This window comes from Staurois parvus, unplaced genomic scaffold (genome assembly GCF_062004578.1).
Source record: "Staurois parvus isolate SC_StPar_1 unplaced genomic scaffold, SC_StPar_1.0 ptg000538l, whole genome shotgun sequence".
NCBI lineage: Eukaryota > Metazoa > Chordata > Amphibia > Anura > Ranidae > Staurois > Staurois parvus.
In genome coordinates, this window is record NW_028318334.1 from 1923422 (window position 1) to 1942203 (window position 18782).

At 41.8% G+C, this 18782-nt stretch overlaps 1 protein-coding gene across 1 annotated transcript; it reads right to left on the reverse strand.

Annotated features, from left to right (window-relative positions):
* Positions 1-7533: 7533 nt before the first annotated feature.
* Positions 7534-18358, reverse strand: HCRT (hypocretin neuropeptide precursor). The gene is made up of 2 exons (XM_089690614.1): positions 18263-18358; positions 7534-8708 (listed from the first exon to the last, which is right to left on the reverse strand). The coding sequence occupies exons 1-2, from the start codon at positions 18281-18283 to the stop codon at positions 8295-8297; spliced, it is 435 nt and encodes a 144-aa protein (XP_089546740.1). The 5' UTR covers positions 18284-18358; the 3' UTR covers positions 7534-8294.
* Positions 18359-18782: the final 424 nt, after the last annotated feature.

Genomic DNA, 18782 nt, shown 5'->3' on the forward strand with positions numbered 1-18782 from the left:
TCATTCATCATACGTAGTGTTGACGTCTTCCGTACAAGTGGAAGTGATGCAGTGTGCGTGTGACCTCGTAGCCACGCCCTTCGGGCCAGAACGAGCGATATACACAACAATTACCAGCAATGAGTAGAATATAGTTTATTACATGATCTATATACATAAATAGTGATACATACAAATCTAATATGCATAATTCTGGTTTCATTATCTCATTAGGCCAATCTACTTTTAACATTTGGATTTTTCGTTCGTGTTTAGGAAGATTCCTTGGACATAAACATCCGAGTCATCTTCTGTTTCCGCTCATGCGTGCATAGCAGAGCAATACAAAGCAGCATGCTTACACTGTAAAACAACACACAGCATATAATGTAAAACACACAGGACACAGTTAACCCTTTGACCGCCCCAGATGTTAACTCCTTCCTGCTCAGTATCATTAGTACAGTGTCAGTAATACTTTGTATTAGCACTGATCACTGTATTAATGACACTGGCTGGAAAGGGGTTAAACTTCTAGGATGATCAAAGGGTTAACTGCATGCCTAGCTATGTGTTTTGGATACAGTGTCATGTGTTTTTACTAGGCAATCTGCTAGATTTTATACCCTTGCTTTGCAGGGAAAGAAAATCTAGCAGATCATTGATGACAGAACTTCTCTTCCTTGTTTCTATTGTCAGAGCTGTGTTCTGTCAGTCTCCTGACTGGTGGCGGCATGCATCCATTGGCTGGTGCCTGTTGATCGGCTTCTGCTATGTCCAATCACCCCCTACGGTGGAAGTACAAAATCATGTATATATACATGATTTTGCATAGAATATCTGCCCTGTAGCAGTAAATCTGCTATAGAGCGGACTGAAATTAAATAACATATTCCACGCTCCTTTTTTTCCCCAAATTTTCCTGGAAAAAACTGCTTTGGACATTATTTTCCCAATTTTTTTCAGGTCCAACTATAGTTTTGACATCATTCCATCTCCACTATTTCCTATCATTTTGGGTATACCCCATAATTATTTGGTCTTCAGAAGAAATGTCCTGCCCTTGGACTGCTTTCACCAATTCTGCATAATTAACCCTGGGAACCTTTTCTGTAAAAGGAAAAGAACATGCCCCTCTCTTACCACGACTACCATGATGTCTTAGACTAGAAGGGAGCAGACACTCTCTCCTTCCACACCGCTTCTATGACCGACCAATTGGGCTTTAACCTGGTGCTGAGATTCTGTTCAGCCAGATCTACCAGGATCCCAACAAGGTGACCTTTAAAAACTGCTACCCACTCCCTTTGGTACCCAAGCTTTTCCAGAATTTAAGATCCACAATGATCTTTATCAAGTTGAACCAGTGGGGGGCTTATCTGTGTTATTTACTGTATGTAGTATTTTAATAGGATGGCACTGTATGGTTGATCATATTATAGTATTTAGTTTTTGTGGTAATAATTGCTGTTATTGGTAATTTTATTTTTGTTGTGTATTGTTATTGTGATTTCATGTGTTGCCTTGTTGAGCGTAATTGTACCTTAATAATTTCCCTTTGTATTCTGAACGTATTCTGAATCTGAACTTTGTTAGGATTCAAGAACAAGATAAGTGAAAGAATGCCTACTGTATCAGACTTGGTCACTTTGAGTACTTAGCAATGTTATTCTTAATACCCCTGCAGCCTTTCAACACTTCAATTACATATTTACAGACTTTATCAATGTTTTTATGGTTGCATACCTAGATGACATCCTCGTTGTTTCCTCTACTTCGGAAGACCATAGAATTCATCACCCACCAGTTGTAAAACAAGCCAGAGAAATGCGAGTTTAAGGAGAGAAATATCCAATTCCTTGAGCCGGTCACATCCACGGAGGATGTCTTCATGGATCCCAGAAAGGTCTCCCCATTCCTGGAATGGCTATCTTCCCTGATTAAAAGGGTGTCCAAAATTACTTGGGGTTTCCCAATGTCTATTGTACATTCATAAGAAATGTTTCCTCCATCATTATCCCTTTAACGTGACTTACCAGTTCATAAGTTTCCACCTCATGGTCACCAGAAGCCCAGTCTGCCTTTGATAAGTGGAATACATTGTTTACTCTCTCACCTCTCTTTAAGCAGTCCATGTCCTTGCCTTTCAATATGGAACTAGGCACATTGAAGACAGCGGCAGGTGCAGTTTTTTTAGGGGTTGGGCCCCAAGGCACTTGTGCATCCTGTTGTCTTTTTCTCACAGAAACTGAGAGTGTTGGATTAAAATTATGACATTAATGACACAGAACTGCTGGTAATTAAAGCTGCCTTGGAGGTGTGGTGCTATTAGTTGGAAGGAGCAGCCCATCCTATCCCCATCCCCACTGACTTTGTGAACTATATAAAACACTATATGAGTACCTGAGTGCTGCCAAGCACCTCCAGACTATACCACGCCAGATGGGCTCCTTTATTCTGTAAGTTTTATTTGTTTCTGATTTACTGACCAGGGTCCAAAACATAAAAACCTGACACCCTGTCAAAAATATTTCTGGGTGATCATACTCCTGCCTCTGCTGATACCATTCTGTCCCAGAAAATGTCTTGATAATTCAATACAGTCTAATGGTTCAAATCTAAAACTTGCCCAGTTTTTCCTGAACTAAGCTTCCGTCACTCTGATAATCTGCCAATGACAGATTGCGCCCAAGGAGCTTTGGGTTGAGGTTCTCAGATCAGGCTGTTACTGTCCATTTTCTGGCCAGTCAACCTTGGGGTGTACTGGTCTGGTCTGATTTTTAGGTTCTACGTTTTATCCTGCACGACCTATGCTCATTCTAAGTTTTCCAGCTAGAGTTAAATCCCGGGGGGATTACTCAGACTTTTATCAATCCCCTCCTTTTCCTGGTGTATGTTGTCTATGGATTTCATTGTTGATCTTTCAGCGTCAGGAAGTTGCAATTCTTTTTGACCAGCTTACATAGATTGCCCACTTCATCCCAGTAATGGATACCCAAAGCCACAGCAGAAATGTTTATTAGAGAATTTGTAAGACTCTACGGAGTTGCAGATGCCATTGTGTCAGAGAGGGGTGTACAGTTCATCTCAAGATTTTGGCAGATCTGTAAGAAACTGTAGGTGCATTCCTCATTATCACTGGGGTACCATTCTCAGACAAATGGGCAAACCAAATAAACAAATCAAATCCTGGAAAGATATATCAGGTGTGTTTTTTGAGTGACATGGGACAACTGGGCCTTATTACTTCCAGTGGTGGAATTTGTATACAACAACTCTCCACACTTAGCTACTTCACAGTCCCTGTTATTCGGCAGTTGTGGATTCCACCCTACCTCTCTCCCCAGTTGTTCTAGGAAATCTCAACCTTCTGAGATGCAAGGCAGTTACTCTTTCTGCAAAACTAGAAATCCAGGGAAAAGCCAAACAGGGGATGGATAGGGGAAGAGGGGATTGTCCTTACCTCAAGCTAGCAGTTTAGTGTGGCTTTTGACTGTGAACTTGAGACGGCAGTGTCCCTCAAAGAAATTGAGCCCTAGATTTATCAACCCGTTTCATGCCCAAAAGTTCAGTAACTCAGGAACAATCAGGCTTACACGTCCAGGTTCACTCAAGGTACACCTTCCAGTGTTTCATGGCAGTGAGGAGTTTGAGGTTTAATCGGTTGTGAATTCCAAACGAGCCACTGGACAGTTTCAGTATCTAATTAAGTGTAAGGTTTTTGGCTGGCAGCCAGCAAGCCGTGTCCATGAACCTAGGCTAATCAGTGCTATCCATTGTGCATAGGGGTAAGGGGGCATATTATGACACCTCCATAATCCCTGCCAAGACTTTCATAAAGCCATGCCTATGCCAGTACTTTCTTCGGTGCTGATATTAAAGTTATGAAGGGTATTTAAAATTCAACTGTCCTTCAAACCTGTGTGCAAAAACTATAATTACCAGTTGTTGCTGACCTGAATTGCCTGACCATTCTCTTATTTCTTACCTTATCTACTGTGTTCTTCATTTTCAACTCAGACTGACTGACTACTGTCTGCTCGCCGCCTGCCAGGACCCATGCTTCAACTAGACTTCCCGCTCATCTCCGGTTGAGTGTGGTGCCTATTCATTGCCGACATGGACTGTCTGACTATGGCTACCCTTTGTTTGCTGTCTGCTAAGACCCCTTGCCTGATCCTAACTATGCTCTGTCTCCTGTCTCTGCATCCAAGCGACACTTCTCCCATGTCCCTTGGGGGTGAACCTGAGGGCTGTAACCTGGTGTCAGCTTGCAGCACAGTAGCCTGAGGACCACTAGGTCTCCTGGCCCTACTACACCATCAGGAGCTCTGTTGAAATTTAGCTGGCACTTGGATTCCGTGCCTTGGGGGTTAACCCTTACCAGGGGTGAAACCTGTAAAATCCTCACTCCACCAATCCTTGTTTTAGTGGCAGAACTATCATGGATTATATACTTCAGTGACCCCTTTGTACTTCTACCAGTAGAAATATTGTAGAAGATGCTTGAACATTAGCAGTGACATCACAGTCACATAATGGCATCATCCCATCACACCTGCAATGTTACACCTTTGTACTACAGCATAGTTAACATATTTTCTGACAGACAGTGTGTTATACCATGGTGTATGAAGAATACTTTTATTATGTTACTTAAATCATCCATATGCAGTATACCTCTTAAAAGTTGTGCATCACCTTTTTATTTATTTATTTTTTTAAAAAGCACACAGTATGTGACATATCTAGGAGCTACTTGCATTGTGCACTGAACAAAAAGTTTCGATGTGTCATACTTTCGTAATTTTAAGGAGAAAAAAACATGTTGGATATCCAATTGTAAAGGATTGAATTAACTTGTTCAGAATTCATAGCACATGTGCAGGAACACATAAACGTTTTAGAAGGTGCTTTAAACCATAGCAATGTGATTTGCTTTCTTTTGCATAATTTTATATAGAAAGCAAATGACTTTGTAGTACCGTACTTCTTCCTGCATGTTCAATTTCAGAAATGTTACCATGTTCTTCTGTGGATGGGTGAATTAAAGGGAATCTCCAAGAACAAGAGGAATCCCTGATTAGGGAATCTTCATGCAGTTACACACTCTTCATTGTTTCCTAGTACACACCAATGGAACCTCAACCTCACTGTTACATTATTAGCAGATATCCAAACAGTAACACACAACAGGTTGTCCGATATCTTTTGAGTTTTATGACTGTGTTGTAATATATGATCTCAGCAGCAGGTGATGAGTGCATGTGAATTTGGTACATCCAGAGAAAACCCAAGAGCTACAAAAGGGGGAAACTGGTATGTTTATACATTACATTACTATTTGATTTTCCTGAAAATCCATTCTAATGCAATTCTGTGATATGTGATAATTACAGCAAGAATATAGTACCGGTAATTAGACAGTTCATAAGTCTTTTAAAGTGTATGCAAACACAAAATATATTTTTCAGGATGTTTGGCATCATGTCAACTGTATACAGTTTTCTTAAGCAAATTTTTTTTTTTAAATTGTGAATCCTTTTTATACCTGGAGATCCTGCAGTAATCTTGTAACAGGCTGACAACAATAAGTCGCTACTCCGCATCTCACAGCAGCATTTTCTGCCTGTTGGCCATTCAGCTGCTTATTAGATGTGTGGAACAGGCAGCCCGACAGCCAACTTAAGCTTGTGGAGCAGGCTGACAACGCTGCTGCCATTTGTGCTCCACCCATGAGGGGAAGTTCCGCTTTAAGTACTGGTCCCCCACTCCCCGTGAGGAATTGTCAACTTTGGGGAGAAGGGAGGGGGGGGTGTGGTTAGCTGATTTTGACAGGTATCCGCTCTCACTTCCACTGCGATTGCCTAGGCGATCAGAAGCTAAAGTTGCCCTCCCTCCGTATAGTCTTCTGGGACATGTGACAGGCCCCAGAGGACTAGAGGATCATTCACAAGGCGCAGCTCTACGTGCGCAGTGGGCACCCAACTGTGAAGCTCTCACAACCAGGTGCCCATACTTCAGATGCTGGCGCTGGGGAGCGAGAACAGCCAGTAAAACCGACTGCAGTGAGTACATCGCTGGATCATGGGACTGGTGAGTGGCTGTTCTTTAAAAGTCTGCAGTTACAGTTTTTGTAGCTGCTTTTATTTCTTTTTGTTAGCTTTGACTGGAGCTCCATTTTAAGTGTTGTCTGCTTGTAACAAGAATTTCTGTTACTGGCAGGGTCTTCAAGTAAGAAATGTTGCAACTGATTCACATAAAAAGATTTTAATTTTAATCACCAATTCAGGCCACCATCATATAATCATCGATAACGGAACCATTCCATTGGTGCCTTTTATTTCTGACTCTTGCAGTTACTGTGCTACAATGAGACTGCACAAAGGCAGATGGCTAGCTTTGCTCTGTTCACAGGCTGCATGTCATTCATTTAAAATTAATGTTTCAGCAATTTAAAGGTATATGCTGGCAACCCAGCTGCTGGGTACTTTACAGTACTGAACAGGGCCATGCCCAAAAGGAAATTGATATTACATTGAATGTAAATCTGGACAGTGATATGATCATTAAAACCATGTTACTTCAACAATTTGCTGCATGCTCAAGTTTTTTTTTGGAAGTGTCATGTTCTTTTTATAGGACCAATAAACCTAAAATTCCAGCTTGTTTATAATAAAAACGGTTAATAATAACATTCTCCATAAGACATGAATTTTCAGTACTCTATTGATGGACACTGCAAATCAACTCTTAATGCGTTTCCCTGGCCTTACATCAAATAGTAGAATGCATTATATTATTCAGCAAATACCATTCTGTGAAATACCTCAAATTCTGAAGGGTCTGCATATTGTAATCAGTATGGAGAATTTATCTAAACCTATCAATGAATATTTGGGTACGTTTACCTACATAATGGTGAATTACTGTATGATTATATTAAATGTTACTTTATATGAGACAGCTTGAGTTTAGGTTTATTGACCCTTGGTAGTTCCTTTACAGCTGGAGTGCTCAACCCCTGGTCCGTGGAGCCCTCTGATGTGGCCCTCAACCTCAAACCAGGGAAGCATATGCCTAGTGTCGGCAACCCATCAATTGCGATCTGGGCTTGTCAACCCATCATCCAAGAGCATCAGAGTGCATTGAGACAGTGCCAGCAGCAGATGAAGCAGACAGCCATGGAGCGAGCAGAAGTGATGCTTCCTCTATAGTGCTGGTTCCTGTCCCAGACCGAGTGAAACCAAGTGCACTTCACATGGGACCTTTGTAGCAGCCTGGAGAGCAATGCCAGCAAAAGCTTTAAGAGGAAAAGAAAGTCGGTGTATTAAACAACACATAGACTGTACTTTTGCAATTGGCATATTAGTACTAAAAGGGTTAACAATATTAGGATGCTTTCACACTGATCCACAGATGAAGCACAGTGCACCCGCAGCATTCCTGTGGGTTAGCTGCACTGAGGCATAGACTTCTATCATATCCTGTGGGTTTGGTGCACTTTCTGAAAGCACATCAAATCTCCTGAATGCAGAAGTTTTGGTGTGCTTTCAGAAAGTGCACCACACCCACAAGATAAAATAGAAGTCTATTGCAGGCCATAGATGGTTTGTTTATCGGCCGATTTTTCGTACAAAAGAATAATTGGCCGATTTTGGCACTGTTAGTGGGGCAATGGCATCAGCTGATTTTCATGGTTCCTCCTCATTTCTTTTATCAGTCATGCTGGAAAATTTGTGAAAAACGGCCGATTTTCGCAACCATTGGTGGCAACAGAACGACCAATGTTTCGTTTTTTCGGATGAAAAATCATCCGATAAACGAACTGTCTATGGCCTGCATAAGGCTAAGCTCAGCTAACCCACAGGAAACCCGCAGGTGCACTGTGCTACACCCGTGGTTAAGGTCAGAGTATCAGTGTGAAAGCAGCCTTATAGATGCACCAGGGGGCCCATGTAGCCTCTCTGTCACATTTTGTTTTACACTTGGACAGAAGGGGAAATGGGGGCAGCATATACAGGAACCAATCCTCTTTATTTTCCTCCTGCAACCGCTGAGAGCTGGCTTCTTCTCCTCTCTCTTCTGCAGGTATTCAACAGCTACAGGAGAAAAATGTTCATTGTGTTATTCAAAATAAAATTCAAAATTCTGAACCATTTTATTTCATTGTGGCCTGCGATCAGTTACCAAATCACTTAAGTGGTCCTTGCTGTTCAAAAGGTTGAGTACCCCTGCCTAACAGGAAAATATATCATTATAGGGAATGTGGTCCTTCTTTCCCCAGTAAAGGCCACATAGAATTCCAGGTCCCGCTAGATGTTCGGGTCTTGTTGGCAAGTAGAGCCCTTACTGACATTGGCAGGCTCCATCAATGTGGAACACATGGAGAGGGGAGATTGCGTGCTGGAGACCAAGACGTTCACAAACTGGTCATTATTACACTGTCTCTCCAGGGTTAATTTAGCTCGTTTACCCATGGTGAGGATCCCTGCAGCTTGGTTCCCTGAGCCTTGGAGCAACCTTTGAAGCCGTGTCTGTAGACTCTGAGAACTGCTTTTCCTTTTCCCCAAGGTCAGAATTCCAGCAGCATGGTTGCCTGATCCACGAAGGAGGTCATACAATCGACAAGAACAGGTCTTCTGCCTACAGCAGTCTGGTGCACTGTCTGACGTCAAGGCTAGCGAGCAAAGAAGAGCCAGGACCAGCACACAGCAAGTCTTCTTCACCTGTAAAAATCAATAGTGATTTAAATATATTCAGTGGGAAAATTTGGAGGAACTGAACTGTGTATAGTAAAAGGTAAGCAGAGAACTAATCACCAGTATTGGTTATGGTCTCTCTCTAGCCAATCTTTTCCTAATTGAAGACTTACCATGCCTTGTTCCACGCTCTGTTTCTGTATGAATGTGGTGGTGATATTGGTAAAGGCAGGGCTTTGCTTCCTCATGTCAGAGCTGCCAGCAAAAAGAGCAACAAGTAGCACATCACCACCCCCCCAAATCTCCCGAACTAGCAGTTAGAGACAATATTGGCCTTTAATCTCATACTGCAGATATTCAACTATGAGGCTGCAGGAACAAGAATGCCTAGACACCCTCACATACCAGGAAGTGTACTGCTATTTTTCAGGTGGAATTCAAGACAAAAGGGTATTTTTTCTGGATACTGCTGAGGCACAAGTAACATGTTATCTATAGCACAGCAAACCTTAACTTTATAAACTTAGGCAGAACTCCAGGCATTGCAGTGTAGATATAAGTAAAGTCTTGGGAGGTATAAGCCACTTCAAAGCCACCACTGGTTCCTCTTGCAAGCCAGACCAAAACATTGTGCTTACCTTTGCCCTGAAGGCTAATATAGTTTTAAATATTTTGAAGCAAATTCTTGATTTTTCATTGTTTGCAAATACAGCCATTTTCATATGAATGCAGCACTGAAAAAACACGTATTTTAATACAAAACACGGAAAAGGTTGCATTTGACCTGATTTTCTTGAAATGCAAAGGCAATAGGACAAGCTGTGTCAAAATTCAGTGCAAAGCAGGTCATGTGCAGCCTCACAAGGGACATCTACACTACATCAGTGATATACATAGAATCGCTGATCTGCATATAAAACTCTAGTTGGATGCAGGTGTAGGGATCTGCTTCAGGGCCATCTTAATGCATGGGGGCACACCTGGACATTGCCCAGGGGCCCCAGGTGCATGGGGGCCCCATGATCAGGGCCAGGACAAGGGAGGGGGGCAAGCACTGTGTTTGAGGGGTGTACAAGCAATTTGGCTGCTCATGAAGCTCCTCTTTGACAGGAGTAAACTGCAGTATCACTCAGCTTTCTCCTCCCTCCTGTAGGAGGTAGAAGAGAGCTGGCATTGGGACTCCGCTCACAAGGGAGGGTGGCACAACTCTGTTGTAAGGGGACACTGTGATGGGGTTTCCTGATGTTTGGGGATACCTGATGTATATGGATGCTGTGATAGGGCCACCTGATGTATGGGGACACTGTGATGGGGCAGCTTGTACGGGGACACTGTGATGGGGGCAATGTGGTGGGGTCACCTGATGTATGGGGACACTGTGATGGGGACACCTGATGGATGGGGGCAATGTGATGGGGTCACCTGATGTATGGTGACACTGTGATGGGGATACCTGATGGATCCAGATACTTATGGGGACACCTGATGGATGGGAACACTGTGATGGGGGAACACTGTGATGGATGGGGACATCTGATGTATATGGACGCTGTGATAGGGACACTTGATGTATGGGGGCACCTGATTTTTGGGGGACACCTACTGGATGCGGACACATGGTGTATGGTGACACTGTTATGGGGCACCTGATGGATGTGGACACTGTAATTGGGACACATGATACATATGGGCACTGTGCTAGGGGAACCTGATATATGGGGCGCTGTGATGGGGATACCTGATGGATGAGGACACCTGATGTATATGGGCACTGTGATAGGGAAACCTGATGTATGGGGGCGCTGTGATGGGGACACCTGATGCATGAGAACACTGTGATGGGGACACCTGATGAAGGCTGGTAGGGGCCCCAGTGCATTACTTTGCCCAGGGGCCCATGATGCTATTAAGATGGCACTGATCTGCTGCCCTCCAGTGGCGTCCCTAGGGGGGTGCGGGCCGCATCGGGTGACACCATCACAGGGGGTGCAGGAGCAGGATGTGAAGGTGAACTGTGAAGGTCCTAGCCAGTTATAGGGGTGATCCCGGATTCCCGGAAATGAGTATCCCGACCCATGAAGATATGTATCCCCTGAAGCAACTGCGCATGTGCTGGTTTCAAGCCGAAGAAGCAGATCGCCTATCTCCGACTTTAGCACAGAGCTGCCACAGTTAATCCCTTACAGGCTGCAAACCACTGAAGCTGATCCCGTGGATCACTATGGGTTGCAAGATCAGTTAACCCCGTATAGGTTCTATTGTTGCATGGTGGGGGTATATTTGACTGCTTTCCTTGTTATCATTAACAAATTCCATACAAATGATTGTATTCTCTGAAAGGGGTGGTACTGGAAGGTGAGTACGGTGTGGAACCCAGGAACGCTGTTCAGAGGTAGGTAGGGGGCGGAGACAAGGGGTGACTCAGAAAGCAGTTCCTGCACCTATTATCTGAAAAAAAAGCCATGTTAGTAGGTGAACCTGTTTATTGCAATAGTTTATATACAACTATTGTTATTTTAGTTAACCTTATACTTTCTGGTCTGGGATTCTATAGCTAGCTTTTGCTCAGGGCTCAGCAACCATCATAGGTGAGCCAGGTTAGACATCCGATGGCTACTTCTGATAGTTAAAGATCTGGTTGCATGTCAGATTAGAAACTACTAGGGACTAAACGCAGAGTAAATAGGTTGACTCTGACTTTCAGTGCCCCACCAAGGAGGATCTTCCAATCACCACTAATCTTGTCTTCAGGTTTCTGACAAAGACGGATGCCATATCGCGATCATTCTCAAATATTTAATATCTACAGTATATATACCTGGTATATGTGTACAATTCCACTAGGACTCCTGGTGAGCTCTTTTTGTACATTGGATGTACTGTATGTACTATTAATAATCTTTTCAAATATAAAGCTTGTATTATCTCCTTGTGTGTATATACTTAAAATGGTACATTTAGAAATGTTAACTGTAGCTAAGCAGCAGCCTAAAAATGTATGTTTTGTTTCCAATCCCTTCTAAAAAAAATCACGGTACACTCCTTGGTATGTGAGTGTGGCTAGCTGTATATCTGCATTATAATGCACTGCTACCTCTGACCGTTAGTCTCAGGAGATTGAAGTGAGATTTTGTGATGTTACTACTGTGCCACTAACTCTTCATGTTGCCGAAGGTTTGACATGAGGAAGCAAAGTCCTGCCTCTATCATTATGGACTCCTCCGCATAGAGACACAGTGCAGAACAAGACATTGTAAGCCAGTAATGGGGAAAAGATTAGATCCAGGGAGACAACTGGTGACTAGTTCTTTGCCTTTGCCTGTCTTTTTTTGAGGCACAGCTTCCATTGTTTAGTTCCTCTTTTAAAGCGGAACTTTACCCATAACATCTTGATAAAAATAATGCTGTTTAGCAGGGAACATACATTCCACATTAATAACTATGCTACCAAAACGAGTGTGCGCTGTAAATTGCCTCCAGCATTGCTCCTGTTTCTTCTTGCTGGAGATTGCCATTTTGCTAAAGCCCAGAGCCCCAGAGCAGCAGTAATTCTTTAGGCTGTCAGCCTCTAGTGGCTCTGAATTTTGGCACAGTGCCGAGAATAGAGAGCAACTGAACATGTGCAAAGCAGGGTGAGATAGCACATTAATGGATTTTAAACTGTATAGGCACTTATTTTTAATATTTTACATAGCTATATCTGCAAAAGGGGCCACACTCAAGTGGTCTAGCAGGAATTAATTTTCTGACTAAGGTTTCACTTTAAGAATGGGCGAGTGAAAGGTTTTTTTTTATGTTACTAGAATGTTGTTTTTCTCCCTGAACTCCAGTAGCATTCCTCCTTCAGGAATCAAGTTTAACTCTCTTGAGAATACAAACATGCCAATAGACTTGCGTACTAGATGGTTCATGTGTTAGTTGTTTTTAAATGTTAAAATGAGTTGCACAAGTATTCATTGTAAAGAAATAAAATCAGTTAACAGCATGCAATCAACAGCTTTCAGCTGTACATTGTTGTCTGCAGTTGCTAGCTGTGCCCATAATTGATTCAAAGTAGTGGGGTCCCAGGATTTTCTATGGGCTGAAAGATTAGTTGGTACTTTATTCTTCTTCCAAACAGAGCACTCAAAAATAACTACAAATACTGCTGCATGGCAGTGCCTAAATGTTATATCCTGGAGTTCTTTACATGTTCTTCAGAAATACTAATTTTTGACTATTGACTGTTTTAGGCAACACAAGAAGTTTGTATAAACAATATTCAGCTTCACAATGAAATACTGGGCACGGTGTCGTATGCTGTAGTTCGGGGGTCAGCAATCAGTAGACCGTGATCTACCAGTAGATCTCGGCCAGGTGGACTGGTAGATCATGTTCTGGGCTTGCTGACCTGCTATCCTAGAGCATCAAACAGAGTGCAGTGCAGAGGGACTACTGGTAAAGATGGAGATGTAGTAGGGAGCAAGAGCCGCATAACAGGGGTGTAGAAATGTTTGAAAAAACTACTTGTTCAGGGACTAAATCAGTGTCCCAACCTACTTGTCCCTCATGAAAATCTACTTGTCCTGATAAAAAAAAATATAAACTTTAACCAAAACCATATTTAAATCTGCTTTACGTAATATCTGGGGCTTTTAAAAACAAAAGGGGCTTTATGGTGACTTAAACTTTTATTATTTTTATCACTGTTTATCTCCTCCTCCTGCCTGTCTCCAGCACCACACCCAGGGACTAGTAGGGATGGGAGAGACCTTGCAGTGTAAAGAGCACCGATTGGGTGCTCATCAGGAAAGGGGAGAGTCCGGCTTTGCCTTCATCCCCTTCACAGAGCTGTTTTTGCGTTTTTTTTTGCACACATTTAAAAAATATTTTAAGTCCTGAAGATTACACAAAACTCCAAACCATGATATATTTTCTGAAATCAGAGATCCTAGACCTAGAGAATAAAATATTGGTAGTTCCAATTTTTTATGTCACACGATATTATCACAAAGGTCTAGGAAACGCAAAATTTCAGTAACAAATACAATTTTAGCACACAAAAAGCAATAAAGTATTCAATTTTTTTTTGTAAAATATAAAAGAAGAGGTTGCATCGAGTAAATAGATATTCAACATGTCAAACCTTAAATTCGCATGTGCTTGTGAAATGGCAACAAATTTTAGTACCCTATATTTCCTATAGGTGACGCTTTTAAAGCCCCTATAGGTCATCAGGTTAGCATTACGGAGGAGGTCTGGTGCTATAATTTTTCTCTCATTCTGGCGTGCGTGGCAATATGTAACATGTATTGCAATCGTCGTTTTCATGTGTAGGTGCCCCAGTATGTGCTTTTCCATTTGTACGTACGTACATGTGGGGGTGGGGGGCCTTGAAAAATTTGGGGGGGTTATATGCTTGGGTGTAACTTACATTTTTTAAAAATTAAAAAAAACATTTTTTTTTTTATCACATACGGGACCTACTGTATGTGATGATTTTTGGTGACAGGTTCTCTTTTTTGAGACATCAGGAGTCTAAAAGACCCTGCATGTCTCCTCTGTGCTCCACTGAATGAAATGCAGTGCACATCGCACTGCATTGAATTCTTTCCCTGCAGCAATGGGCGGGAATCTCTCAACGGGGACCCGGAAGTAACATCACATTACTTCAGGGTCAGGACAAGAAGGAGAGGGGAGTGGATGTGTTTGCTCTTCTCCCCCTCTTATATCCACCGGCACCCAATGACTGGTCCTGGGCCCGCAGATGGGCAAGTGGAGCCTGGAACACATAGTGGGCAGCGTAGGCTGTGGGCTGTATGCTGTGTGGAAGCAATCGGGCGGCGGCGCTGCCAAGGCATCCCTGAATGCACGCAAGTGTGCCTGGGCACCCTGGTTGAAAAAGGCTGTGGTAGCCAATCGGCTTCTAACTTCAGCTTGTTCAATTAAGCTTTGACCAAAAAAGAACCTGGAAGCTGATTGGTTTCTATGAAGAGCTGCACCAGATTTTGCACTCTCCAGCTTTAGTAAATCAACCCCATTGTTTAAGGCCATTGATGTAATGTGTTTAGTTTTGTATACAGAATGGTGATAGTTTACTAGTAGATTCATGTTCATTCTTATGTTTAATTTAAAATGTTCAGTGAGTGAAGTGAACACAGTCCTGGCTGAAAATGAATCTTTTTGTAACATCTGAGGAGCATTCTGTTTTTGTTTTTTTTTCAAAAAGGGCCATGTGAGATACATGCCTTGATGTTGTCCAAAATGCCAACTGCTCTACAGATACTTAGTTACATATTTAGTTAAGTTCAAAAAGGTCCATCTAGCTCAACTGTAGCGCCTCTGGGTAGCTAGGTTTGTTGTTTTGTAGCTAGAGGCTAGGTAGCAGCCTGGGATAAGGCAGCCTGGGAGTGAGGTAGTGAGTTCACCTCAGAACAGGCTGGGAGGCTCTACAGGTCAGGGCTTCTGTAGCCCTCCTACGCTTCCAGAAATTTAGAGAACTTTCTGGAAGAGGAGTGGAGGAGGGCCAATCCCCAGGCAGGAGGCCAGGCATGGTGACCAAGGACAACCCTTAAATGTGTGGAGCCTGGGAGAGGGCCCCAGGGAGGGGAGCATACTTACAGGCAGGATGCTGGATGGGGGGATCTTCCCTGTTCCACCATCTCTTAGGGAGGGCAGCCTGAGCAGCAGGGAAGGAGCCATCCTAACGAAAGCAGCTACTAACTCACTATGCTGACAGGACAAGACAGTGTGAGTACTCTTACATCCCCTGGGCCAGAGAAAGGGAGAGGGCAGTCAGGTGCAAGACCCAACTAGTTCTCATCCGGGACCGCTTAACTGGCAGATCATGGAATCCTTTGACCAGGGATACCCTTAGTGCATCCAGATGAAGAGGAAGGATTCATCTGGGGTCTGAGGAGGTACACCAAGGGGACTTTAGTGCTCCTTAAAGAGACAGTGATTTTCTGATTCACATTTTTTGTACAATGTACAGGTACAGGTACAGAAATTTGTCCTCAGGTTTACAGTTCCTTGGGCATCCCATATACCCTTAGACCCCATCCAAGTTGTTACCCCTTAATGAAAACAACTAAAAATCAGCTCAAGGACTGTTTACTGATTCTGAATGTGGAAAGTATGGAAAATATGTGTTGCCTGGCCATGCAAAGCTTAGGGGGACAAAACAAATCTAGCGGTCCTCAAGTAAATGCTTTTATAGCAGTATACTCTGGCTTTAATGAACTACCTCTGCTTTTTATGGTTTGCCTCTAGAAATGTTCCTGTTTTTTTTTTTTGTTACCAGATCTGTCATGAAAGTAGACCCTAGCCCAAACGTTACCATAAAAGTATTTTAGCAGCCTTTCTGGAATGAATAAACAGCTGGAGAAAATGATACCTAAGCTTCCAGCAGTGCTGGTTACATAAACGGAGATATGCTAAAGGTTATGAGAACTCTGCTCAGGGAGAGTTTAATGTTTAGATTGCCTGATACTGCATTTCTGCCGAGTTAATGAGACCAAAGACCTAGTGTTTTGGTGCTATCACCAGCCTTCTGAGGAGCCTGGAGCAACATTTATTTTCCACAAAAGATAAGCATTTTAGGCATTGTAATATTTTTAATGCATGCAGTTCCAGCAAGACAATTATGACTGATTTAAATACTTCTGCCTATTAAATATTGATATTAGACTAATTTTGAGATTATATGGCCAGTGGCATTTCCACCAGGGACATGATGCATTGAGGTAATTGTAGAATAAAATAAGATTGAAGAGCTGAAATTGAATTGCTTGGATCTCTATTGATTTGCCATTGGCATGCCAGAGTGTCATAATAAATTTAACAGAAGGGCTTGCATAATGCACTCTTAATTAAACAGCCGTAGTTGCTGATATATATACAGTATATGCAATTTCTAAAAGTGTTTTTTTAAAGTGCAGACAGCCTTCTAGGCTCATTATGCGACAATATTACAAAACTGAGGGTTGCAGCATACATAAAGTTTATTTAAATGTCCATCAGACAAAAAACCTAGTTTGGCTACAGTTTTGGCCAACAAGCCCTACATCAGGCCAAGAAATATAGATATTCATAATTTAATTTAAAAAAAGGGGTGGCATTTGACATTGGAAAAAAAACAACAACACCTTGCTAACTGCTAAAAATAAGGGTGGGATCCATTATGCTAGGTTTGTGTGACAGCCAGTAGTGTGACACGTAAATAAAAAATTCCACTAAATATCAAATTCTGGATACCAAATGTGAAGTGGCTAAGAAGCTGAAGCTAAAAGGGGATAGCTATAGACAGGTTTATAGGGTTTGTAAGCTTGATGTACATTATGTAAAGCTTTCCATAAATTGTCAACACTGTAAAAATATCTATAATTATAATGGGTTTAGATATACTTTAAGCATGCTGTATATGCCAGACAACCCAAGAACATCTCAGAATTATAAGGGATCTGCAAGCGAAAGTAGTCAAAAATTCCTTCAAAAACACTAAAAAACACTTTGCTGGGTACAAAAAGCCTGTAAAAGCTGTGATTAGTCCAACATGGGGTTTTTTGGAATAGTAGGGTTACATAGGTTGGAAAAAGACAGAAGTCCATCAAATGCAACCAACAGTTGATCCAGAAGAAGGCAAAAAACCCTATAACGCATGATCCAATTTGCTTCATCAGGAGACAATAATGCCTTCCTGATCCCCAGGAGACAATCAGATATATCCTGGATCAACAATCTGTGGTGTTCTTACCTATACATTATACATACATTAATATTCAGTTATGTTTTGTTCATTTAGGAATGTATCCAGCTCTTTTTAAAACAATCCACCTAACTGGCTCAAACTAGTTCTTGAGGGGAGTCTATTCCACATTTTCACAGCTTTTACTGGGTTAAAACCTTTTCACGTGACAATGACTATTTTCTTCTATTTATTACTTTTATTATTATTATTATTACAGGTACTTGTATAGTGCCATCAATTTATGTAGCGATTTACATATATATTGTACATTCACATCAGTCCCTAACCCTCAAGGGGCGTACAATCTAAGGTCCCTAATTTACATTCATACATACACATACTAGGGACAATATAGACAGGATCCAATTAACCTAGCGTCATGTGCTTGGAGTGTGGGAGGAAACTGGAGTACCTAGATTACTACTTTTAACAGTTTGTAAAATAAAACTCTACCATGCATTAACATTTGCAAATACATTGTTTTGTAACACACAAGTTGTGCGGTTGTTGTTCACGAGTATTATTGACTTTCAAAGTTAAATATGTAATTTGGCATACCACTGTGAATATGTATATGCATGTATATATTCAGCAGCAAATAATATAAGTGATACACAGAAATAAAGATTAAAAGTTAGCAAAAAATATATTTTTAATAATATAAGTGCTCAGTATCTTACTATTATTAATATGCCCATTTTATGTAACATACTGCAGAGCAAGCAAGGACTAATGCAAACATACTATTAGGCTCCCAGTAACTGGTATGCCAAGTACAAGAACACATACATGAACGGAAACTATAGAGGCACACGCTAATCCTATCTAACATAGATTACCGTAAGTGATTTACCTTGTTGCTAAGAAATTCCATCTCCTGATTGGAAGCCTGTGGCAATTGCAACAGGTTGTGTGCCTACTTCTCCGATGCTTCTGCACTGAGAAGAACGAGACATCTCATTATATAGATGGTGTTGTCTGTCCTTGTTCTTTAAGGAGAGCAGTGCGTGATCTTTTTTTTGTTTTGTTCTTTCTCTGCTTTGTAGGTCTGTCTAGAGGGCGTTTAAAAAAATATATAATTTACAGAGCTCTTACGAATAGATGGTGGACAATGGGAAGGGTTGACTATAATTACATGGCTAGAATTTGGCCACCGATCATCTCCAGGATACTTGAGGAACATCTTATAGGATAAGATGCACTTTTATTGTGAAGAATCTCATATTAGACATTTTCTCAGTGTAACCAGGATTTAACAAGGATTTGATGGCAGGTGGAATGCAGAGGTTTTAAGACACACTCATTTAGGGTGGACGTAAAGTCTTAATGAGTGTGAGGTTTTTTTATTAAGTCTCTTCATTCATATTATTGAC